A 27,464-nucleotide genomic window follows, 5' to 3' on the forward strand; every position below is an offset into this window, starting at 1 on the left:
CATAATCAAATAAACATGTTCTGCATTTGGTTTTTCAAAATCATAAAAACATTTATCATTACCCTGTCAGCATATAAAGCTGCCAGAATCTCCCAGTGAAAATTCTCTAGAATTTAACTTACTTGAAAGTGGCTTTTCAAGTAAACGGTGCTGCAGATTACTGCCTACTTTTGTCTTTTTTAACAGGGGGCTTAAAGTGGAAGCATGAAGTATAAAACCACATAGATTGAATGACAAAAATTCAGGACATATTTTCAATAAAAAAGGCCTGGACTCAGAAGCTGTATGTCTAGCAGCTACTGTGGGATGGAAGTTGCATCTTACCATAAAAGTAAACTCAAAAGACTTGCATGAAGGTTATTATATACAAAGATGAAATTTACTTCCCTCTTGGAACACCTTGACATGTGCTTCTGTTGTCCATCTGGTAAGGGCAGCACTTGAAAATCTTATTCGTCAAATGAAATATATTCCTGAAATCTTATTTATCTAATCCTCTGTTTCCACCATATGCTTCAAAATATTTATGACAAACGATAACAACGCCAAAACTGTTATCTAACAAAAACAACAAAACCCACAAAAAAGTCCCACCCCACATCTTAGGCTTATCTGTATGAGTCAACTTAGTGCCAAGTGTTAGTTATTAAAGCTAATTACCAAGGAACAGACTGTCTTATGTTAGTTTCATGGACATTTTTATTGAGCAAATATGTTATCTACTGACTCAAAACATCAGAACCACATGCTTAAACTACCATGTTGTTTATACATTTTAATTCTGAGAGTGGTCTAACCATCTATTTCTAAGATGTAAGATTTTGCTCAAGTCAAACATGGATGAAGGAGCCAGTGGAATACATGATGGGAAGAAAAAGCATGGTGCAAATGATCTACTGGAATGCAAGTAGGCGGAAACATTTGTATGGATGATGTAAGGAGAATGAGACTGCTACGTCATGGAGTGAAGCTACCTGGTATCATTTGCAATGCTGACAGATTTGGGTTGAGTTGAGTCGCTACCGACGGGAGCGGGGCGACTGACAGTAACGCTGCAATGGTTCCGTGCATCACAAGGGACACTCCGTGTGCTGTGGCAAGAAGAAAAACCTCAGGAAACAGTTCAAAAAAATAATAATGAATGGAGATGAAAGTTTTGTTTAAAAATAAAATTTTGAAGCTTGCACACTGAGGTGCAATTTTAAGTCTTTCAAGTACATAAAGACTTTTCTGCAAAATAATTGTGTCTCAGAAGCTTCAGGAGCTGTCAATATATACAAGAATAATCATAAATAAAAACCTCAGAATCTTTAGATTAGTGCCAATTGCTGCCAACAGCTAAGCAACTTTCAAAAAAAAAAAAAAGAAAAAGTCCAGTGTATAGTCTGACTGTACTGCTCTCTGCTCTTCTTGAAAAATAAGACCCTCTGTGTAAAAAGATGCACGGCAAGGTATGTTTTGAAATTTTATAACTATTTTTTATTATTTGCATTAATTATTGTATCAACTCATCCAAAGGGAAGCAAACACATCCTTTGCTTTTAAATTTCTTCACAGCATATTGATAGTGATGCAGAAATGCCACCATATTCTGGAATGCTGTATTTTTGCATCTTACCTAAAGCTAGGCTACAGAAACCACTGTCCCAGCCATGTGCACAAAGATTCAAAGAGAAGAAGGAAAAAATATGTCTTGCTAGTGAGCAGTTTTCACTAAATCAAAATTTGTTACACTTTAACATAGTTTTCAGGAAAGACAAAGGGTGTATGAGTGACTTAAAAGCTGGGAATCATGCACCAATAAAAACTAAAATAAAGGAGGAGAGGGTGAGGAAGAGAAGGGAACTGTATTGTCTTTAAAAGCACATTTATAAAATTCAGATGTTATTTTTTTCTAGCTGTTTTGCCTCCAAGAGGAAAAAGGAATGGTGTTCCACTCACTAACAGTGAGCATAACCAGGAGGGGATAAAAACAGTTTAGAAATCTGGACTAATACCTGAAGCCTTCAGGAGTGGGGATGATAAGATGAGGGTTTGGTGGATCACTATGGCATCGAGGTACTTTTACAGGACGGGGGCTGTTTCGATGAATAGCTGCAAACATAAAAAAAAAAAGGTAAGACTTTTACTCAGATGTCAGAAAAAATTCTGCTAAGGGCATTTCAAGACACAAAATTAAAACAAACTGCTATTTTACCAAATTAAGTATAAACCTGCACAAATTTTATTATTCTTTAAGAAAAACCTCTAATTTTTTTAAATATTAAAGAAAGCTATTATATATAAATATTAATCATGCTATTGTATCATGTAACTCTCATCTGTAAAATAATTAAGATTCTAAAGAGAATAAAAAAACAGCAATTAGAAGATGTATACTTACTTCACTAAAACTACATCTTCGTTATTACAACTTCACAGCTTAAGGATGATTTATTATCTTATTATTTGGTTTGTTAATATTTATTTTGCAATAACAAGCAAACAGCAGTATTATGTTCCTTTTGCATCAGAGTTAGGTTTCTCAGACAGCAATAGAAAGCAAAATGAGTGGGGTAAAAAACACATATGACAGTTTTACCCATACTAATGTCTCCCCCATGACAGTATGCAAGGAAGTGGTAAAAAGGGATTCAAGAACAAAATGACCCAAAAGCATCTGTAAAGCTTTTTAATTTCTTTAGTAAAACTACCATCTATTTAAACTTTACTCAGGCAATCATGGTTTCCCATTAACAATCATGAAAACCTTAAAAATATTTATTATGCTTTTTAAAATGAACTTACAATCAAAATTATACAAAAATAGCAGCAAAACTTCAGAGCCAATGCCAGTAACTTCTGCCTTACCAAGGTACAAACCTGTAACTGGACTGTGAGGTTTTCCAATAACATGCCCAATGCACTCATTCATCAGAGCTTGCAAGCTCTAGAAAAGACAAACAGAAAAGGTTGTGATATTTTACATTACAAGAGAGTTCATAACTATATGGTAAAGCTCACAGTAATAAAATAACACTGGTTAAATATGTAATATCGCAAAAAACGCACACCCTGTCTCCCAATCTACCAATTTAAATTTTTGAATCCATGCTAGGGTTTTGACAACTTTTTTTTTTTTTAAGCTAGAAAGTCTTATTTTTGCCTTGCCTGTTGACCGTGTAAAAATTAAGTAACCATGAGAACTGAACAATGACATATCATTAAAAAATCATAATATAAAGCCAGTGGAATTTAAAATTATCCATTGTTAAAATTAAAAATCAAACTTGCTGGGAAAAAAAAAAAGTTGCAACAACTTCTGCTGCCCTCCCCCCTTTCCCTAACTGCGCTTCCCAAGAAGAAACAGACAAAAAACATGGGTGAGAGTATGACAGCCTGAACTACAGGATGAAAATCTGTAAGCATAATATGAAGCACTGCATAGTAAAACTTTCAGGAAAAGATGCTTAATAGTTAGACCACTGAACTTGGGCTCAGGCAATCTGGGATTGATTATGAGGTATACTATCTACCGTGTTTATAATCTCAAGTTATTAAATTTGTTCTGGTTCAATTTACTTGTTAGCACACCAGGGATAAAATATGTCTTCACAATAATGAAATAAAATTATGTTGTTAGGTACAGTTGCTATGAAAGCCACTTATATATACCAGTCATTCAGACTAGTCAAAATTTCTTCCAGAAAAAAATCAAAAACTTAATGAAGACTTGGAACTAGAAGCTAGACCAACTGAAAAATAATGATTAAATTGAGAAAAACAAAATAAAAAAGTGTTTACACTGTGATTGGCATATCATATCAACCTAGACTGAGCTCAAATCTATTTCAGCTTCAAATCTAGAGCTTTATATACAGACTGCCATTTTTTTTAATGACCGGGTATTATTTAAATAAGAGATTAGGACTGACATAGGCATTTCCAGGTGAAATGTTGTGGCTTGGTGTTATACAGGAGTCAGCTTATATTACCACAGGAGCTTTAAGTGATGCTCTCCAAAACTGAAATCCTCTTTAAGAAAGCAAAAGTTCAGAAACACAGTTAAGATTTTAATTTCCTCCTTTTCTCTCTCACTTGTTCAAAGTCTAACTTTATCTTAAGTAATGTTGGCTCTGAGTTGTCGTCTTTGTGCATGTGAAAACTCTGTCATAAAGACATACTATTTGAGGAAGTGTTAAGATAGTTATCAGTCAACAAACTAACTCGTGTGATCGACTGTTAACGCTCCTTCATGGTCACAAGAAGGTATCAATTCCATTTATGGACAAAATTACCAGTTAATGTCAAAGGCCACATCAGATTTTTTGAGCTTCTGTCCTCCTTTGAAGCTTCCCCATAAATACTGAAGAGACATCTAGCAAGACAGCATCACTAAAATTTACACATACCACTCTACAAAATAGCAGGTATTTTAGAAACTGTCAGATCAGATAAGTAAAGCTATGGGGCTACTTCCTGAAACTACAGTGTTAGTGTCTTATCAACACAAGCTGAACCTTGTCATTTAGGAAGACAACCCTTTCACAACAACATAAACACAGAATAAAAACATAACTTACTTGACAGCTTTTGGCAAAAATATATGTAGAAAGAAATAAAACTATACAGTTTCTGTATTAACCAAGACTAATGTGATAGGCATTTCATAGCATGTCTTGAAATTAATAAAAATTAGAGGCACTGGCACTTGTATTCTGCTACTTTGTGGCAACTGTATTCTCACTTCTCTGTAGTACTGTATCAAGATCAGAGGAATAAATTCTCAGGATTTTATTTCCACAGGAGAAAGGGTAAGGCAGAGCACAGAAAAAGACAGCTGTATTCTACTATTTTTTACAGTAAAAACAAAAGAGAGATGCTTTAAAGTGTGTTTCATGTTGGTACAATTTGAAAATATGCTTTTTGTACTTTTTTTTTTTTTGGATTCGTACCATAAGTGAACTTTGGATACTAACTGAGACTCAGGAGCTCATATTCAGAAGTTTATTATGACACCAGCAGATTTTAACTATGCAGTAATGCTGCTACCAAATTTCCCATGAGAAACTGGGAATTGCCTCCCAAGACAGTACAAGCAAACTGTCAGCAATTTGAAAACACTAACACTAGTGGTCATAAGCATACTCTATTCATAATTTTTATAAACTGAAGAAATATCATCATCATCAGTTGTACGCAACAGCAACTGTTTCAGAACAGCATCTGTAGTCAGACACAGCTTTATAAAAGATACCCCTGACAACAGATACTGATAGCTTCACATGTATTTAGAAATAAACAACGAGAATAACTTATTCCATACCAAGAAGTCATCTTCTGGGAGAGCTGAAATAAATGCCGGTTCAATGGCTTGAAGAAAATCAAAACCTTGAGTTGCCCACCTATTTCAAAGAAAAGAAAAAAAAAAAAGAAAAAGAAAGAAAATTAGGTACTCTTTGACTAAAGCCACCATAAGAATTTCAACAGCAAAGAATACTGAATGACAGTTACTTATTTTTCCTCCTGCAAGCATGAAAAAAAATCTTTACGAAAATGGATTAATATATAAAAGGTAGTGTATTTAACTTGCTTTAATATTTGCTGAATTATATGCAGATAAAACATGATTTTAGCAAGGACACTGTCAAATAAAGCAAGTAGACCATGCTCCTGAATACTGATGTATGTGCCATCTTCAGGAACAGTATCCTTAATTCACTCATAACAAGTTTTAGAGTAACAAGCCAAACCACAATGTTCCCTGCCTAAATTCTCATTTGTGAAACAAGATGAAAAGAGTACTAATGATTTCATAAGCATCTGATCAGCAAGAACCGGGCATCAGTGTTTTCAGAGCCTAGACTGGTAAAGCAGAACAAATAAGTAACTTGGCTAGAATGAGATGTGTCTTTAGTCACCTCCCCCTATCCGCCAATACTGTTTCCTTTTAGACCTACTAAAATTAGCAGCTGCAAGCTACAAAATGCAAGTAAATCATCACACCAGGATAACTAGTCTATCCACACATGCTTCAGACTACCCACTCTTTCCTCCTCTTCTTTCCGCAAACAAAACAAATAACCTCCAGGAAAGATTGATCAGCCCTATTCTTTAAGGGGGAAAAAAAAAACAAACATCAGTGATGTGTTGTGATCTGCTAACACAGGTCAATATAAAGCATCTATTTTATAATGCAACGGAATTGCATAAAAGTTCTGACATACCAGCTGCAAAATACTGCAAAACCACCTAAATAAATCAAGCTATGGTATCATTTTTCTTGGGCCATTGTCCCAGTCTCTCTGTTTCCATCCTCAAAATAATGTAAATTCTCTTTTTTTTTTCCTCCCCGTTAATGTTCAGCAATAGAGTTTCCCATTAGTATCCCAGCACTGACTGTAAGCACAATTTGAGAGACCACTGGGCCCAACAACACTCTCAACAGACTCAGGAAACATACATTCTGATACTTATAATGTAGTTCTAGTTACAAAACTAACTACAATTTCATGCCATTCAAAGCAGAAAATACTGCTTTTCAACTTCTTCATTTCCTGAAGTGAGGTTACATATAAATTAAAAAAGAGGCTTTGAAATAAACCTGGGAAAAGGAATTATTTGCAAACGTAAGTACTTCAGACTGCAACAAAAACCATCCACAAATACAAAGGTTGAATTCTATTATTTACACGCAATCATAAATCTGGAGAATTTTCACCAGAGTGGAAACGATTCTTCCTCATCTGTGTGCCATACTTGCAGAAGAGACTAATGGAAAGGATGCATACAGGAGGCTAAGGTTTCTATATGGGCATCGTTTCTGCAACTAGCACAACACTCCTTTCTCTCTGCAATACTCGGAGAATGACTGTTGCATATTCAGACATCTTTATTGACTCCTGGTCACATACTACTTTTGTCCTGAGCTAATGACCCTTATCTAGTCTCTGAATTGTTTGAGTCCAACGACCTCCACTTTTTCTCGCCATCTTTTGTCACCTAACATGAGGCAAGATGTTCAGCAGAAGACTGCAAAGCAGCTGCAGGGTTCATTTGGCTTTATGAATTTACAGTTCAAATCACTTTCAAAACTCAAGAGACAGAAGCAGCAATAGTTCCAAAGAACTACTTCTAAACAATTAAGCACTGTTCACAGCATGAGAAGTCCAGTACGGCATTCAGAAGTAACACAAACTACTATGGCATTAACAAGTTCGCTGTTACCTGGGTCGAGTGCCTCGGCCACTCTCACATTTTGTTAGCACGTAGTTCATCCATTTTCTGGCAAAGCTGATATACTTGTCTCCAATTTTCTGCCTGAATTCTCCAGACATCAGACGAACAACTTCTTTATGGTACTGTATGAAATTAAAGATTACTTTTCACATAATAATAGCAAGATTAAACGTACTATTTGCAGTATCCACTGGAATATTTTCAGGCTAACAAAACTGCAGTATGATAACAATCACATCCTCTTCTTAAACAAAGTAATTTTATGCAAACAGTAGCATATGTATAGAAAGAAATGCGAAAGTATATGATACAAAATGTGTTATAGTGAGAAGTAGCACTTGAGCCATATTGTAATTGTTGTATGCATATGGGCATATGCTTATGTTAAACAGGTTACACAGCATTTAAGAAACATCCCACGTGAATATTTTGTTCCATAATCAGAGATTGAACTCATAGTAGTGTTTATTTTTCGTTATATTTCAAGCAAGCTAGGGGAACACAAAAAAAAAAACAGCTGTTTTTAAGACTATCCATATTAGTATGTTAGTGTACTATACAATCTTGAAAATAAAACCACAAACAAAACCTTGCAAAGGTCACAGGAATCAAATAATGAAACATTATACTAAATGCAGCTGAACATGACATTTTCTCATCAGCACTGTAGGGAAGACACTCAAAACCTATATTCACTGCACCAAAGAACCACCATAAACTTTGAAAGAAAGGCTCTAATTAAAGTTTTATACTGCTGTAAATTGAGAAACAGCAAGAAGATGAGTTACACAATGACATTCAATACCTAAGGATACTTCTAATTTCATCTAAAATGTAGACAGGTAGCAGAGCCTGCAAGACTACACTTGAATTTAGCAAGTTCTTAAAGCTTTTTTTAAAGTTTCAGACTGCTAATTGGAGTCTGAACATAATAGATCTCTTCCTCTACAATCTTTTTCACACAACATTTCTCTCACAACTCGTATTTTTAAAATGTTCTGCTACAATTCTTCCTATTTCCACAGAGTTAATTACCTTATTTGCACCACTGCAAAGACAGAAACTTTAACTGGGTTCCCTTACAAATCCACAAAACAATTAATATTTTCATTAACTTTGTTTTCTTACCTCAAACCCAAAATTATAACCCTGAATCATGGCTTCCCGGTAGTACTGCTGCAAAGTGGCAGATTCAGATTCATCAACTTCAGCATCGAACTCAGATGTGAACATATGATCAACTCTGTCAATGGCACTGCTTATCTTATTGCATAGCTGCAATGCATCATTCTAAACAACAAAAAGGGATGGGGGGACGTCAAATTATTATTTATATTCTATATCTGAATAGGATTGAGGCAAACATGAATCTGATAATTACATTATATTAAATGTAAGCGCATTTTAATGTCATCACAATTCCTTCAGTCCCAGAAAAAAAAACAAATACCTTCCAGCACTTGCACTAAGGAAGTCACATTGTGAACTGAAGTACTGCAATTCAGTTTGCTTGTGTGAGATTAATTTTAAAAACAAAGAAAGCAAAGGAAAAAAAAGAAGAAAGAAATTAGAAAATGAGTTTTGCTATCTGTAACGTGACCGAGCCTTTGGCAGCACTTTCACCCTGCTACATGGTCAGAGCCTCTATTGAACTCAGGAGAAAATGTAGGGCCCTAATATTGCAACTTTGACAGAATAACTTTTTTCTTTTCTGGATCCTTCAAAAAAAAAAAAAAAGTAATCAATCTAATAAAAAAAAGAGAGACAGAGACCTGTTCACTTGCGCATCACATGCAGTCATCCTCTCCAAATACGGAAAACAAGTTGTTCTTTACAGATTACATATTTTGCATTTCTTTCTTACCACATCAATCACTTTCTTTCAATTCAATAATCCTACCATATGAAGATGTATTTATTCTGTTGCTATTAATATTTCTATCACATTACAGACGTGTTTCCCACTTAACTAGCACAAAAATTATTATACCAACATTGCTCAAAAATACAATCCCAAATCCTTTGCAAAAACAGAATGAAAATTGTACTGAAAATAAATTCCAATGAGGTTGCACAAATTACAGTTGCAGAATGTGATCAGCATTGCAATCTAGTCTCTTTGTACATTTCTAACAGTCATCAGTGACTCAAGTAAAATCAATTTTTACTGAGATAATCTGGAAAACTGCTTACCTTTAACTGTTGCAGAGCTTTGGCAATGACTGGTTGGCTGGATGTCTGTTCCTGGTGCAGTGCTACGAGCCCTTCAATAGACTGTTGGAAAGCTTTTCGCTGACTCACAAGGTGGGCAGATTGAATGACTACGAGGAGGAGGTTGTCAACCTAGCAATACAAGATACCACTAGTTCTTACATGCACAACCTTTTCCATAAAAAGGTGTCCCATATTGGCAAATTCCAATTTGTTATTTTGGAAATTCTAACGTATTAATAGCCTCTCTCTTTGCTATTCATGTAAATCCTTAATTCACACAGAAAAGCTTGATGCTGGCAACAGAACTTGATAAATACTCATCTTACTAAGCAGTGGTCTATATGGCAAATGCCACAGCAAGTTTTCAAGGGGAATATGCTACTATTGATTTCTGGAAAGGTGATTACCTTTTTGAAATTTTGGAAACACCGTACTATAAATTATCTTCAAAATAGTTATGCACGGCCAGTATCTAAGTAAAATAATTACACTTTCTACAAGCAGGTGGAGGTAATAATCATCATAAATAAAGAGGGCTTATCCAACTAAGGTAATACATTTCAGAACAAAAAGCTATTATGGAAAATTGAAAACCATAGATTTACCACATGGTCTTTGCTCAAATTTTGAAAATTATTAAAATGTGAATGTAAGAGCATGTTTTGAAAACCAGAACTGTGATATTGCAGAAGTTTGTAAAAGTACCCAGAATAACAGATGGTGCTTCTTTTGCTGTGGCAGTATGGTTTATATCCTACGCTGTAAATTTCCAATTACAGAAAAGGCAGCTGAAACATGTTACTCAAAAAATAAGGCCCATTTCATCCTGATTTTCAGTATCTCCCCACCAAACAATATTTTCATACTCAAAATTCATTAAATGTTGATGGGATACTTTTATTTTATGAATATTTTTAAAATAACAAATTGCATTTTCTCTAGTTTGCAATCAGAGCATGTTATTTAAAATACAGAACACAACCTTTCTGAAGAAATTTTTACCTCCTAACTTTGCAGTATAGAATTTTAAAAAAAATAATGTTATATACACACACACATGCTACAATATATTATCTGCATTTATACGTGTCAGATGGGATACCATTTGCAAACCGCATTCCATCTTTTGCTGGTTTTGTTTTCTGCATGGAATGCTAACTTTAGTAGAAGTTCAATGAAATTCAAAAACTTAATCAAAAGCTTTTTTGTTGTTATTGTTGTTGTTATTTTTAAACTTGTTCAGCGTGGACAACAGATAAACAAGAAGCAACATGTTTGCATGTAGCAATCAGTGGTGTATACAGGAGTGATTTTTTCAACTGCCTATAGTTGTAAGATCCCTCAGAACATCAGAGGCCAGGCACAGTGATATGGAAAGTCACTCTGTTGGTGGACAGTACAGCCCATTTATGGTAGGGATCTAAAGAACTGCATGACATACCAAAAGGAAAATTCACTTGGCTTAACATAAGGGCATGAGAACAGGATGGGCAGGGAGTTGCAGCTGGCTCAGATACTTGAGCATAGCAGAACTACTGGCAGGAACTCCCGTTGGCTTGGGATGAAGGAAAGTATGACTGGAAATATTTCTTCCTGAAGAACTGCTGAACATCCAGAAGCTAAACAGAAATTTTACTTTAAATGTCACAATTTATCCAAGATTGAAAGTAATCTATTTCATGCCTCAGTGTGTGGAAAGCACACAACAGCCATACATTCTTGAAGATTGGTGAGTTCTTAATAAAACATGAAGTGATTAAATCCAATCCATCTTTGTGATACTGAACTAGATACATAAAATAGCTCTTTATTATAAAAATCCATCCCTGAAACATTGCAGAGATTAACCCTTTTAAGAAATGTTAAAATCCAATGAATTTACTGCTTGGACTAATACAGCTAAGAATCATTCCTATGCTTTAATTTAATTTATTACCTACAAAAGAAAACATGCCTCACTTAAATTACTGTGGTTAATCTGAAAGGAGAAGCATTCACAGTGTGGAAATCACATAAGCAGGGGGGAAAAAAAAGAGAGAAAACCACCTGTATGCTTCGCAGTGTATCAACAGTTTCCACTTGTGGCACTACTTTGACTGGCTGGCCCTCCCATGCACTCCAGCTGTCATCTAACTCATGGTCTTTGTCACTGTGCTTGGTCATTAGTAAATAGGCCTCATATGCAACCTCATCAGAATCCTTTGAGCAATCCTTTCCAGCAGCTGCATTTAGGAGCTGCAAAATCACAGATTTTTCCCCTGCAATATTGTTTGGGATGAATACTTGTAAATTCTCAAGTCCAGGGATTTGTACCTGTAGAAGAAAATAAAATGATACTGAATGAGCGAATTTCACTTTCTCCTGAGATACATAAAATATCTGTGTTATCTCATTTAAACAACAGAAAGAGTTTTCATCTTAAGTAGCTGCACAATATGCATATTTAAACAATATTTTTAACCAAGTCAGGAATCAGAACTGGACTGTGAAAACAACAAAATAGTTGACCCTGTGATCTGTCATTAAGTAACTGACTTAGAGTGAAGTTTAGTTCTCTCTTTTCAGAGCTGGATGCCATCAAGTTAAAACAAAACAATGCAGTCAACATTTTTACCAATAGGGAGACATATTTAATAATTAAGACCAGTGTTATCCATAGGTCAAAATAAAAACTGTAAAGTTGTTAATAAAATCTAAAATATTTTCCCAAAACTAACGAGCATTTGATTGAAAAGCTCGTTAAAAATTTCAACTCCATACAAGATGTTAGAGGGCCAATATATGAAATACTGATCATCAAAATGATGATCTCAAAATTTCTTTCTGAGAAATGAAAAAAAGGGGAGAGGTAACGCATAAAAACAGATCAATCTTAGAAGAGATTATTTAACCCACTTGCTCACACAGATTTTTCAAACTCAAGATTCAAATTTTTCTCCAAAAATGTACATAAGAACTATGATACTGCTTTTAACAAAATCCATTATCATTTATTAGAGCAGCCAAGACTGCTAGGAAAAAGTATTTTTAGAAAGTAAACATAAACTGAGAATTTCCCTGACTATTCTCCACCGCTTAATTTACAGACTAGGGTCCTCCTAAGCCAGACTTTTTTTAGAAAACAGCTTATGTTGGACAGGATCTCTGGAGGTCACCTGGTCCAAAACACTTTTATCTATGTATTTAACAGCCCTTGATGTGCGTTTCTCCCACGAGCTTGTCTATCTTCCCTCAAACTAATGTCCACTTTTAGCAATCACTTATATAAATCCAACAGGAATTTTTCCATGCAAAAATTAGTAGATTATTACCCAGTTGGGAATTACGTATTTTAAATGTACATAAGGACAAAAAAGTGCAGCAGATCCAAATAAATTTAATCCATTGAAGCAGTTGATTTATTTAAATTCAAACTATAATAAGGACCAGTTGACCTGTCTTTATTATTGTTTAGACCAGTCTTTATTATAGTACAGACCAGTTTCAATAAAGCGTGAAACTGTATGTGTGGGAATTTATAGTGCTGTAAATATCAGGCAGCAATGCACAACAGATTTAACTTAACTTTGCTGTGCAACAGTTTTCTAGCAACAGTTACTTGCATTCGGAGGCATTTGGATAATGCCTTCAATAATATGCTTTAGCTTCTGGTTAGCCCTGAAGTGGTTAGGCAGTTGGACTCAACAATCTTTGAAGGTCCCTTGCAACTGAACTACTCGATTCTGTTCATCTGGAACACAGTACAGACCTTGCATTTCTCACATTCTTAGCACTCTCATGCAAGCTAGCTACAGCAGAGCTCCACTATAATGCTGTTGCTTTATAAAAGCTACAGGCTAACATTCTGACACACACAAACACATGCAAAGAAAATAATTCTACTGACACAATTCAGTACTAAATACATGACATTCAGAATGTTGAGATATAGATGCCACATGAAAAAATCGGAAGTATGTATATAAACATGCTTTGATTTTTGCTTAGCATCCCCACTCTAATTTTATGCCTCTCAACTGTATTTACCTTCACATACTCTTTTGTTTTCAGAGCGTTCAGTAGATCTCGGACAGGGGCTGACAATGCAAACTCTGCAGCTATTTCAAGGTCCTAAAAGCAACAACAAAAGAATATCCTTTAAACTGAATTTATTTAAAGCATATAAATGAAAGTGAGTATCAGGAAGGTACATGAAACCCTACTGTTAACGTACCTTCCTCAGCATTTTGGCAAATCCAAGAGCTTTGGAGGCCCTTTCTCTAGCCTCATGAAACAGTTCTTTGAGTGCTCGGCTGGTCTCTATAACAGACCTCCTGCAATATTGATAGAAATGATGTGATGATGCATTAATAAATCATGTTACATTTACATAACTATTAGAAGATGATAATTTTTTATACATGTATCAATAGAAAGAGCACAGGAAAAAATATTTATAAGCAGCTGACTGAAATCAATTGAGCTTTTGCAGGCACATTTTTGATACAGATATAAAAATAGAATTTAAAGAACATTAGATAAACAATTTCTGATACCCTGAATTAAAAGAAGGTTATTAGGTTTCAAATGCACAAAATAATGATTCGTTATTACTACATACAGAAATATCAGCAAGAAAGTCCACGGAGTCTTGCGTTTACTAAGTTTTCATTCTAAGAATTAAAATGCAGTAAGTACCTGTCAGGGGTAAAGAAACACGAGTAAGTGTGCTTATTATTATTAAGCCAAAGGGCTTAATACCTTATTTCGTCTGATGCAGTACTGTCATCGGCACTGGCCCAAAATTCATCACAACTGTCTTGTAGTCCAGAATCTAAAAATATTCCTGTAGATTTCAGCAGCATTCCTGCAATATCACTGTAGCAACAGAAATGGTGGAACTTCAGTCTTATTCAGGTAGCACAGCACCTTAAATTTCTTCCTACTCTGTCCAAGGCAAGAGAGCCATGTTGCCAAGTCCGCCTGCAGAAACAAGCAGCATCTTGGGGGCCCCTCAGTTACTCTACATGCGCAGGGCTAGCAGGAACAGGGACTTTCCACAGAAGTAGTCATTCCGGTCATAGCCAGAGTAAGAGCAATCTGCACTTATTGGATCCTGCAGTTACACTCATTGTAATATTCCAATAGTTCACAGAAAGACTATCAGCTGCTCACTAGGGCCTCAAGAAGCCCAGTCTGGGAACGCTGAACAATTACTGACTTCAGTAAATATCTGGTAAAAATCAGCATCATAAGCAGAGCAATTCAAACCTACCAGAATAGTTTTCCAGCTTGAGCTTCTCCTCCTCTTATATAAGGAGTTATTTCTTTGGTGAAATTCCATTCTTCCTCTAGGAGATTTTTTAAACTATGAGACGCTTGAGGTAACTGCTGTAGCATTTGGATCCAGCTTCGCATATAATCAAAGTAAACCTGCATACAGAAAGGGACAATTTAAACAGAAATTGTTACTCAACATGTAACTACGAACGACAACTTCTCAAATCATGAAGCAATATTAATATTATATAATTAGTAGAGAATATCTCTAGATTTTTGGTTTGCTGTGACTGAAAATGAGCTACATGTTTCCACATAGAGGGTGCAATTTATGACTCAGGAAATAAAAAATGCTACTGAAATATTTAATAACATGTACTCTCCACAATGCTTTTCTGAAATACCTTGCTTGCTGTGCTGCAATTCACCCTCATATTGGTGAATACACACTATGGCTAGAGTTATTTAAAGCAGAACTGCTGAAAAACATTTTCTAAATCCTTAATTAACTGGAAAACTCTTAAAAATTTTATTTGAACATACCCTCCTGGGTATGGATAAGTGCAGTGAACAGGCCTATAAGATTCTGCATTATACCTTGTATCCATTTATATCAAGTCTTACCTCTCGCCTTTATTTCATTATTATTATTTTAAACCAACATAAAAATCCCATTACGTACAATTCTTCTTCAAACACTTGCCCTCAGGCATAGTAATAAATGAAAAAAAAAATAACAATAGTAACATTAGCAGCTATTTAATCGTATGTTTTAGTTGGATAATCCATAATATCAACAAATGTTCCTCATTAGAAGCTGATAAAACGTCCTATTTGTTTCAGTTATTTTCAGATCACAGTGTTATAATGCCAATATAAGGAAAACCTTAAAACTTTACTCTGGGTTAGGTAGGGACTGTGTTTTTCTCAGTCTGTAGCTCCATTCCTGATTTTATTTAATTCTTCTTTCACTCCTAGCCCAGCTCCTCTTCCAGTACTCTCCTTAGATACTGTGCCTGCCTATACCAGGAGCACATAAAGAAAGATGAATACTAAGTTCTGTGCGCCCCCTCCCAGCCCTCATTAATCCTACCTTAGCCTTCTGATCTCCCTCAAGTTTTTCCTATCCCTATGTTCAGTTCAGACCTTTGCAGCCCTCTTTGCCCAGTTGTCCCAATCTTCTGAAAATCTTGACCATTGGCATCCAATTGCTCTCCACTGCGGCTGCCACTACAATAAACTGCAACTCTAAGTAGGCACAAACTGGTTCTTAGAAGTCTGATAAAGTTATTCTAATTTACACAATCCCGCCACCACCCCTTTCAGAACTTATGAAAAGTGAGATCCTTATACAATTAAAACTGACATCAAAGTTCAAGCTCTTGCCTCACAGCGCAAAAACACTACAGCTGCCTAACAAAATAGGTGAGGAACTTCAAAACAGACAAGGTGAATCATTTTCCTTTTACCTTGCCAGGTCATTTCTGCTGGAAGTTTCTACAAATTTCAGATGGAGATAAAGGCAGACATGCTGCATAGGAACCTTTAGGTAAAACCGTGTATTTTTACCATTACAGGCAACAAAAAGCACATAACAGGAAAATCCATGCATCCTCAACAACAGATGGTACCAAAAGCTCTGCCTATAAAACACTAATAATAAAGTACTGAGGTAAATCTTCTTGTTCTTTGGTTTTGTTTTTCACAGAACAGTGAGGACTAAACTCAAACAACTCATAAAAAAACAAAAATCAGTCACATACAAGGGAACAATAAATTAAATTTACTTGGGAGGAAGCTTTCATTTGTTATTATTCAGAGACCAAGCATTTATCTAGAAAATACTTCTTTGTGTTTAGCTTATTGCAATAATGAATACTCATTAAAAATAAGGCACTTTTCATGGATGAATGCAATACCAAAGTATTAAAACACAATGTTAATCAATCATTGCTTTTTTTATTCACTACTAAATAGCATTTTTTTATTCACTACAAAAGGTTATTAAACACTTAAATATTTAATATGCAATTTACAGGCCTATCTGTGAAGCATTTTATTGTAAAAACATGTTATTTACAGATCTACTGTTCCGCAGTCCAGTAAACAAACAATTGGTATTGTCTTTGTAATGGTAACTTGTTTAAAATGACAATGGCTATTATATTGCAAGTCCATTAAAAGAATAACAGTATGTTAATGTAGCACAGCAGCAACAAAAAATTAGCAAGCCCTATATCCACCCGGAGTGATAGATTTCTACAAGCAGTAATCTGACCAACACACTTACTAGAACTCCAAATGCCTTCTCCTTTTTGAAGCTTACCATTAACATTTTATGCAGGTCCTCCTCGAAAGCATCAATGTTGCAATCAATCGTTTGCAAGTCATCTAACACCTCACGTAACATGAACTGGTAATATTGCTTCATTAACAGGCCACCCTTCAGAACCTCTTTACACTCTCTCACTAGCTGCAAGAGAAAAATCCAAAAACTGCAATCAGTCAGGACACTACTCTTAAGTTGTCCCTGCGACGTGAAAGTTTAATCTGTCAGACACTTTTGTCTTATTTTATCACTAAGTAATTTCTGAAAGCTTTTAGAAATTAACATAGTCACTCTGTATGTCTCCAGGAGAGATCTGTACTAGTTTTCCAGGATTATCTAATTGCAATCACACCAATTGCCACGTAACGGTGGCACTGAGATGGGGGCAGACATTTCAGATTTCGTTCACCACACGGGGTCAAGGCAAACAACTTGTTGGACAGTTTAAAAGTTCAGAAGAGGCCAAGTGGCCTCACAACCACAAAATCCCACATTAAACAGAAGCAAGTCAGGAATAACATGCAGTGTGTATTTGACAGACACTTGGAGACTTATGAGAAATATTTTATTACAGGAATTTCATTTTCAGTCTATCAGTCAGGTGTCCACAACTCTAAAACCTGTACCTGAAAAACAGTTGGTATTTCTTTTGCTGTTTCACTTGAAAAGGCTAAAATCAGGCAACAGATCTTTTCATCAATAGAAGAAGCATTTGCTTTTGGCCAAACAGCTGTCAACCCTACCTGAAAGCTTACAGCTTTTACTTAATTGAAGCAACAGGCATAACCACAAACACGAGAATACACAAACATCACAACAGATTTCAAACCCACACTAACAAATGCCTCTTTCAGAAGCCCTTCCAGTGCTAAGTGTGCATTCTTCTGAAATTATCAGTCTAACACCCCCTGGCCTGTTCTCAGCACCGACTTCAGTAAATCAAGAGTCTGAGATCAAGAGAGGGAAGAGAGGGTTTCATCTGAGGGGTCAGAGGGAATGGAGTTAGGTGTTGGTTGGTTAACCTGATTTTTAAACTCTTTTGTAATGGCAAAAGAAAATATCAATATCTCAATGTATGAGAAAGCACGACTTCATGAAAGCAAAAGACCTACAACAACATTATTAATATGACAAGAGTTCTTTGGGATCTTTTTTGGGCCAAAACAAATTACACTGTGTCCTCTCAGCATTCAGGGGAAGCAAGGGTAAGAAATGGTTTAATATTTGTCAATAGTTAACGGAAAAATGGAAAAAAATAATTTATTGTAATGTGGAAATCTAAAAATTAGACATTTATATCCCTAATGTGTCATATACTTAGAAATGAAAGTGTATTCTTTACTCTCCACTCAACCACATATAATTTACACAATGTTCATTTATTCATTTTGCACTTGGGTCCACTAAGGAAAACATAATTTGTTCAAAGAATTTAAAATTGGTATCTAACTACTCATTATTCACAGAGACAGTTAGGACTTAGCAGTATCACTTGTCCACAATACTTTACAATATAGTATTGCATACTTTACAGATACTGGAAAGTCTTCTAAACCCTGCAAAGAGCGTAATTTGTCTATTCCGAAATAAAATATTATTAAAACATCACTAAAAAGAGATATTTTATTTAAATAACATTGCCAGGGTGTAGTGTTATTGAACAACAGGACATGGTATTTAAAAGCAAACAAACAAAACCCTGTAAAGCTACTTTTAAGTGTCAACTTCTGGAACAGAAACTCAGAAGACAACATGCAAATCAAAAATATGGTCTGTAAGGAGCACACTACAGAATGTGCACCTCACTTAAGCTGAAAATATAAGAGCTGTTACTGGTTTCTTTGATGAGTCACTTTTGTTTAGGGACTTTGTAGAATAATTTCTTTTCTGCAGAGCAGATGGGGGTAGGTCACAGAGCCTCCAGAGTACTGTAGCTTAAAGTGAGCAGGTTTCTAATAAGATTCTTTTTTCTAAATATTTACCTGACATATAAATTAGTCATACTTGCAGTGTGCTATAGTGCTTCTATTTACTGACTTAATGGGTCTTGAAGAAGAAGAAATTATATAAATTGCATTTTTCTAGCACAGTATCCTACAATCTGGAACTAAAAGTCTTCTGTGTATTGACCTAATTTCTCCACTGACTTTTATAAGGAAGAATCTTTTGCAACATGCCAGTATCATCTATGGAATGATGCAAACCTTTAGAATACGCAAACCAATGTGAAAAAAAAAAACCAGAGAGATCTGATAGCTATTTTGCAGAAGATCATGGTGCAGTAAGGAACTTGATGCAGGTTTTAAGTGACAAAAAGCGTCTAATTTAACCACCTAACAGAAATAAAGCATATGCACATGCACACACACACACCCCTCCACTTGTCAGCACAAATTCAGAACTGGTGAGAACAAACTTGAACTGTTGAGGAACTATGCTGCCATCATGTAATGGCAAACTGCCAAAGAGGACAGCTCTCTCTAAAACACAGACCAAGCAGGATCACAAAAGCTATTGCTGAAAGTGAAAGACAAGATGGTTCAAAAAAGGGAAGTTAGTGATAAAGGACAAGAGAAAAAGTATACTGCTGGAAGCATATAAACCACGCTGTTTTCCTTTTTTTTTTTTTTAATAATTTTACTTGCAAATCAGATTTTATTTTAACTTTATTTTTAATAGAGTTGACTTGCTACTAGTCAAAAAAATTACCATAGCCTTGGAAAAACTGAGTATCAGGACTACCATGCCTGATCGGTCCTGCTACATATTTTAAATGGCACCACGGGGTAGGAGACACTTAAAGGTCTCAGTGGCCCAAATGACACCTGCTAGAGTGATCACAACAGAAATGGAACTTCACTGTTGCTACATGAAGAACGATTCAAGGGACTGGGTTTGCCCAACCTAGAGGAGAGCACTCATGGGGAATCTAATCACAGTCACCTAAAGTGGGACCCAGTTTCCACCAGAATAGACCAGAGTATCTCCAAGCCTGGCTTCTCTATAACTCTGTAATATTCTGTGAACTTACAGAACAAAACAGACCCCTAGACTCCATTTTGAGCCTGCTCAAGACTTTTGGAATTCTCCAGGAAACAAATAAATCTATTTGTGAAATATTCTCTAAAGTTCTTTTGCCCATTCAGAAATACTGTGTGGGAGAGGAAGCATTTGCTGAGTTCAATTCATTTTTTCAATGTAATTAGTGAGACAGTATACACCATCAAAACAGTTTGTAACAAATACATTATTTTTCAGGAAGAAATCATCGTTTTTGCACAATTCAAAGTCCATAAATGTAATACAAGAAATAAGGACAAAAATTATCCTCCGTCTCTGGAAAAAAAAAAAAGAAAAAAGGATATTGCACCTTACAATACAGTATACTATACTATAAACTTGACCCTTAAGACTGAAACTGTAATTCCCTCGCTAAAAGAGTCACCAGAAATTATTTGGTTAGGACCATAAGGTACTATAATAATTGATTTTGGAGGACTGGATAACTGGAATCATACTCAGCCAGATAGCTTATTTTAAAAGCTTACCCTGAAAGACCACCTGATGAAGCCATGATCTGATTATACTTGCCAGGGAGATGACTTTACATCAATACCATTTTTCTAAGTCTAGTCCAAGATATGCTAACACTGGCTGAACAGCCCTCCTTGTTTCAGATAGCTATCAGAAAAGAAGTCCTCGCAGAAAATTCTCAAGCTGTGACAGGACTGACCATCTTGGTAACTACCCTTATAAGATCTGATATTTGTATAAAAAAATATGTTGGGAAATCAGATCATTTTTCATTTTTTCTTCTTTGTCAACTTACGCTATGTGTGCATTGCATACTGGCAGAGGTCTCACATTCACAAAGGAAAAAGATCAAATCAAATATAAAACAAATATACAGACCCTTAAATCCATCCTCTTAAAACTGGTTACTCTGTCTAGGAAAGCCATATAGAGGTAAATGTGCTGGACAAAGTTATATAGCTTATAATGCAAACGGAACAAACACTATTTACCTTCGCTGACTGATAATTCTTTAATCACCAGTTTTGATTCCTGGAAGTCTAAATCAGAGAGGTATACATAACCAGTTGTTTACTATGCAAAAACCACAACTCCACAATGAAATAGACAATTTATAAAAAAAAAAAATTACATATTTATATATTGACATTTCTTAAGCAAATCCTCTTTAAACAGATGACCTTATTGCAATGAAAGAGACAAAGTAATTTCAAATAGAAAAAAATAATAAGAAAAAAAAAGCATTTGAAGCAAACCTGTTTAATACTCAAAAGAGATGGTTCCCCAGCAGGTCTTTGTTCCAACCTGAGCTTGAGACACTCGTGAATAACATTAAGCAGGACTCGGCAAAGGACCAAGAACGCAGGTTCAAAAGATGGTAAATCCATGGATTTCAGCTCTTCCCATGATACAGTGCTGCATTTTTGCTCACAGCAAGGTGGAGAATTTAATAACTGCACATAATCTGAACACAACATGGGATCTGGAAATTCTGAAAACTGTAACAAGAAATAGGTATCATGAAAAGGATCCCCAAATTCTTTAAGATTTAGAGTCTGTTTAAAGTAGCATACACAAAAGCCTATTTTTAAAAGGTAAAATTTTATTACAGCTACCTATTAATTAACTGGCAAGTCAACCATAGAAGTTTCAATTTTTTTTTTGTTGGTGGGTTTTTGATTAGTTTTATTGTTTTAAAAGCTATTTTTTTATTATTTTTATTATTATTATTTTTGATTTGAGGATCACCAGGCTGAGGAAAACAATTATGGACCCTTAGGAGTGAACACATTTTCTTACTTTATGGTTCTGCTTTAAAATAATTAAATCATCTATTAAAGCTCAAAGATTCCTTCACTACACATGAAGAAACTGCTGCTTGAGGTTATAATTAAGTTATCTCTAACGTAATATAGGAATATATATATATTCAGGTCATTATAAGATACAATACTTGGAATTTTCACAATAATAATAATAATGGCCTTACACCTATGACTATGACTGAAGAAAGAAGTTTGCACTTGGCTACGTCAGATGAGTAATCTTGTTCTTTTTCGAATACACAGCGTATCAAAAACTTTAGGCTTTCTAACTTTATATAAAGCTCCACATTGTAAAGTAATGCAATGTTCATGGAAGCATCACTAGCTAAACTGAACAAAACTTTTGAAATATTTTTTCTGAACTTTGGTAGATGTAAGAAACTGAAATTACAAAAGGAAGATTAAAAAGATTAAGTTGCTTTTTTCAATTACTAAACTTACTTTTCATTTAAATGAAAACTACATTTAAATGAAATGACATTTCTAATTAGAGAAAGTAATTGAAAATATCTGAACTGTACATCCTAGATATCTAAACTACAAGTCTTGTCACAATGTTCTAAGAAAAGATGTACGTGGAGGCTTTTGTGGAGTTTAAACTAGCAAAAAAATTTGTATCTCAGTATGTGTGCAGTTTTTAACACACCATAGATAATATTTGTTTAAGATTAAGTGTTTTATTTCATAGCTGCTAATTATGAGACCTGAATATCTTTCATTCATATATTAGACGTAACTAGTATTTTCTAGGCTTTCTTCAGTCAAATTTAAATAACAGCACTACAAAGGAGATATGATAAGAAATCAGATCAAATGGTACAGTGGAACCTTTAAGTTAAAAAATTTTAAGCCACTTTTAAGCTACTTTTCTAAAAGAAAATTAAAAAATGTTTATTTCTTTACACCTACACACACATTTTTGACATTTATGCCTAAAGTGTTGTACAAGCCCTGCTTCCTCAGAAGAGCCACACAAAATTACAGCTACTGAGAAGTCAGTTTTTTAGTGTTTTTATATTTTAAAATTCTGAAGTTTCTCAACTGGCATGTGGGATGGGATAGCACATTCATTACTGTCTAATGTTAGCACAAAACGCTATGAGCTGCAGATTTGCAAGTGGTTTATAAAATCGCTATCTCATTATACAGAAATAGCGAATATGCATCAGTGGGGATTTCCTCTACACTTAATTTAGCTGAAGTTTAATCACTAGTTGATCTAAAGTGTAAGAAATTCTTAAGAGGTACATTCAGGTCTTCTTTTTACTAAATCTCTTTTAACGAACTTTATTTTCTGAAGAATACTGTCAGAGCTCAAAGCTTTTACAAAAGAGACTTTCATTAATAATAGATCATGAAAATGCTGTACAGTACAACAAAATATCTGATACACACAACCCTCACTGTGATGCAAGCATGGTGTTGGAAAATCTAGTCATAAAAATATTAAAGAACTAGTCTATGAATAAACATGACGCAACAAAATTGAACTTGTTATTTCATTTTCTAACATTCAGACATCAGCATATTACTTTAGGGCTTAGTTTTAGACACTTAATCATCTATTGTTCAACTTGACTAATCTTATTCTTCAGCAAGCCCAATGTGAAATATTCTCAAGTGTCTACAAAACACTTTAAAAAAAAAAAACACAAGCTATTTATTAAGATCCTGCATAAAATTTGAAAGTGCAGCCAGTTGGATAAAAAACAAACAGGATGCAATGGCTTTAAATAATATTCTAATCAAATAACTTATTTAATTTTGTAAACAATACAAAATAATAGCTATTTTCTCTGAGAATCAAATCATATGACTTCTACATAAAACACTCTATAGTACCTAAGCCTTGTTAAAATGTCAGAGCACAACTATGATGAATAAAACTTGTACTTTAAAAAAACCCCTACAAACACTCATCTGTATAAGCATTTACATACATTTATGATGAAATTAGCATTACATTGCTAATTTCCTTCAAAGCACTGCCATTTACAAAGACCAGCCAATTCAAAACTGTCAAAACTCTCTTCTATTTTAGTATGGTAACATATTCTGTTACAGTAGGTACCGCACTTCTGACAAGCAGTATTTTCTCTTTTTTGACAGCCTTCATTTAATTTTGGTGCAGGAAAGAAGTTTATGATTTTGTAACATTCACCTTCAGTCATATACCCTTTCTTAAAGGAGGACAATACTTCAAAGAAAATGGAATAATTACTGAAAATGAACATTTGAAGAATTCACAAGAATAGAGGAGAAAGAGAAGGTTATCCATACATCTTACACAAGACAACCACTGCTAAATTACCAAATGGTTTCTTTGAACCTTCAGTAAGAACTCTAGTTTCATTAACTTATTAAGAACCCTCATGAAGTCAAGACATTTAAGGTATTCAGCAATTTCAAAAATTTAAGGTATTCAGCAATTTCAAAAATACATTCAAAATCATTTTCAATCTCCCCAAATTATACTTTACTTCCTTTCTTTTTTAAAAGGTATTACATATTACATATTATAAAATTTCTGCCTGTATATTAAGCTAAACATCCCACCTAAGTATATATGGGTTCTATTTTGGTTATGGCAACAGATATCTGCAGGTTTTGCTTATGGACATGATTTCTTAGTAATACACAAACTTTTTAAATACAAAACTGCCTATAACATTCCTAGAGTTGAAACCAATTGGAGAATAAAAATTGAATAGCTTTTTTTTTCTTTTTTACAGTACTCTCTACATTAGCAACAGTACAAACAAAAACAATTTTCTAAAATCATATCACTTTATAAAGGTAAACTTAAGTTATCCTTAGTTAACCTCCAGGGGAGAAAAGCATTCTTGTTTCTTTTGCAAATGTGACAGACGCACTTAGGGACCAGCAATGTGTCTCAGACCACACACAGTATCCATATTACAATGGGCACGTTAGCTAAGAAATCATTTATCGAGAATCCACGGTTAGGCCCCAAACAGTGCCAGTTCATCAGTGAGGACAAATAATCCTAACTACTAGTTCCTCCTAACATAAAATTGCCCAGAAGTTAAATAACAGTTTAAGTTAAAAAACAATATTCTGTCTTGAAAGAGCTAGTGAACACAAATTACCATATGAAATGTCAGCTAGTCCTTCATTTATTGCATAATTCATAACTTTATTAACTAACAATTATTCTTTATTAATATTGTAGAATCACCCAATGAAAAAGAATAAATAAATTAAGAGAGAGTTGAAGAAAGCAGCATGCTAACATGACTTTCTTTCATAGATTTCAAGGTTAAGAGTCCATTTACTTCTCCGATCTGGACTCAAGCATAACATATCACCACAGAATTTCATTCATATAGAAGAGGAAAAAGAACCAAAACAATTATGATGTTTTGATAAAGGATGTCTTGCAGAGAGACTTCCAGTCTTAAAGACAAGAAAAGGAAAAAGTGTCAATTCCACACTTCCATAGTTAATTTTTTCTTATAATTAATCTTTTGTGCCTTATTTTCCATTGCAATTTTTCTGACTTGAGGCTTTAGATGTTAGAAAATTTAATGAGACAAGATGTTATCATAAAATGTCATTTAAATTACAAACACAGAACTATGTTGTGCTGCAGACATTCTAAATCAGATCAAATGACAGATTCACTTCTGTTGAAGTAGAATAGGGCTCTTAATCATAATATACATTATCTTCCAAAAACAGCAAAGCAATCAATACTTTCAAAAGATCCCAATTCCTGCAGTTTCAGTTAGAAACAATACTGCTCGTGGGGGTACTCCTGTTACCCATTCACACCAGTAACAACCTACCTCCAGCTGGCAATCACTCCTTACCAACGCCATACGAGCCCTTTGCAATGAACCATGCATTAGCTTGTGCAGTCTTAAAATTAGCTTCCTCAACCCCATTTGCTTCAGTGCTTTATCTACAAATGGCCTGTAAATAGAGGTCAAACAGTGTTTGCTGCAGCCTGCCTCAGCACTGCATTCTGGAATAACCCAAGAGGCAGAGTCATCCTCAGATTCAAGCCTATCAAGCTTCCTTGAAAAATGGTCCTGAAAGTCAAAATTTGGCTTATTAGTAAAATTGTTCTTGATGGCTTGTCTAAGCTCCTCAACATTCTCCTCAGAGATTTGTTCTTCACCATCACTCTCCTCTGTGCATGTTCCTGAGGATTCCTTTACTTCTGTTTCCCTATCAACTTCTTCATCCTCTGGATCATTGTCCTTAGATGGTCGAGGAGAAGGAATTTCAAACACTGGCCAGCCAATGTCAGAAAGATTTTTGATGCCCAAAACAGTTCCCATAATCCTTAGTTTTTGATTTAAGTCTTTTGTAATGTTTAGCCATAGACAGAGTGCCTGCACTCTGTCTTGGAAGTCCTTTGCAGCATATTTTTCATAGTCCTTTTGAAGAGCCTGCAGAGATGGATAAAGTGCTTCTATATACTCTAGCAGCTCCATTATCCGCTTTACTTGCTCAAACGAGACCCGCTGGCGATGGAGGTGTTCGTGGTAACTTGAGTAACCCAAAGCACTAGTTCCATGTGTTGTTTTGCAAATTCCTTCTCCTGAAGTACCATTGAGACTGGCTCCATTTTTTACACAGGAGAAGCTTCCATAGTTCACTTTGAACGTGAGGATTTCATTGATAATATCGGGGATAGCTTGACGGGCTGCATAGAGATAGAGGTCTTGGTCATTAATGCTCCGGCCAGCATGCCAAGCTTGCAGCTCCAGCCAGATCAGTTCATTGGATCGGTTCAGCCAGACAGAAGAGGTGCTTTCCTGTCCTCTTTGCTCCCTGTCCTTTTTCTTTGAGACTGAGGTAAGTTTTAACAAAAGCCGCAGGGTTTCAAAGAATTTTAGGCGGTCTGCTGGGCAATCAGTCCTAGAAGTCTGGCGTGCAGTTCTGGCTATTGGCATGGGCACAGAGACTGGAAGCTTAGCATTGCTACAGCCAAGGCTGAGGTAAGGCTTATTGAGATCAACATCTGGAATTGTTTTTTTTGGCAGAGACCCACCAACTGAGTCTAACATAAATGAGCACTGCACATTTTTCTTGTGATCTCGTTCTGTTGTCCTTAGGGTGTCTCGGATTTTTTTCCCTTGCTTATAGCTGTGCTCCTCCACGTTCTCAATGGGTTTCCCATTGTCTTTATGCACAGCCTGAGCTGGTACACTCATCTTTTCTGTAAAAGAAAAAAAAAAAAGAATCTGACTACACCAACAAGAAAAATCATTCAATCAGTTCCCAGTTTCTTAGGGTGTGCATATTACGTTTCTTAGTATCAACAAAACAAAATATGCAAGGGTAGAAGTAAAATGAAGTCTTAGCAATTACCATTAGTACAGCAGAATCAATACTAATACCAAAGGAAATTTTTTTTCTCCTCTTGTTTAACTCTGATGTAGAAAGGACGTCAGAATTTTCATTATACTGAGTATGTCATCTACAGAGAACTAAGTATGATTAAAAGGAAGAGAATGTTTTCCAAGTTTATTTTCTATACATTTGTCAAACAAGCTCCTAGATAAAAACTCAAAATGCAATAGAATATTATTAAGATTTCTAAGTCAACCAAA

General features: G+C 35.1%; 1 protein-coding gene across 7 annotated transcripts in view; it reads right to left on the reverse strand.

The window, feature by feature from the left end:
- MAP3K4 (mitogen-activated protein kinase kinase kinase 4) overlaps positions 1-27,464 on the reverse strand; it is a 73,898-nt gene that overhangs the window by 18,869 nt on the left and 27,565 nt on the right. For 3 of the 7 annotated variants that reach the window (XR_013948323.1, XM_080584774.1, XM_080584778.1), the window contains exons 3-17: positions 25,689-27,070; positions 21,310-21,552; positions 17,018-17,164; positions 14,687-14,844; positions 14,173-14,289; positions 13,646-13,745; positions 13,459-13,542; positions 11,479-11,745; positions 9,412-9,561; positions 8,347-8,508; positions 7,207-7,340; positions 5,306-5,384; positions 2,851-2,929; positions 1,998-2,094; positions 975-1,091 (exon numbers count right to left, since the gene is read on the reverse strand). Coding sequence is in view for 5 of the 7 variants with exons in the window: in XM_080584774.1 (XP_080440900.1) it covers positions 975-1,091; positions 1,998-2,094; positions 2,851-2,929; positions 5,306-5,384; positions 7,207-7,340; positions 8,347-8,508; positions 9,412-9,561; positions 11,479-11,745; positions 13,459-13,542; positions 13,646-13,745; positions 14,173-14,289; positions 14,687-14,844; positions 17,018-17,164; positions 21,310-21,552; positions 25,689-27,070 (3,316 nt within the window). In the remaining 2 variants the exon portion in view is untranslated. The remainder of the gene's footprint in view (positions 1-974; positions 1,092-1,997; positions 2,095-2,850; positions 2,930-5,305; positions 5,385-7,206; positions 7,341-8,346; positions 8,509-9,411; positions 9,562-11,478; positions 11,746-13,458; positions 13,543-13,645; positions 13,746-14,172; positions 14,290-14,686; positions 14,845-17,017; positions 17,165-21,309; positions 21,553-25,688; positions 27,071-27,464) is intronic. The other 4 variants (XR_013948322.1, XM_080584777.1, XM_080584775.1 and 1 more) reach the window with 3 other exon arrangements.

This window comes from Anser brachyrhynchus (assembly GCF_964034855.1).
Source record: "Anser brachyrhynchus genome assembly, chromosome: 3".
Classification (NCBI taxonomy): Eukaryota; Metazoa; Chordata; class Aves; order Anseriformes; family Anatidae; genus Anser; species Anser brachyrhynchus.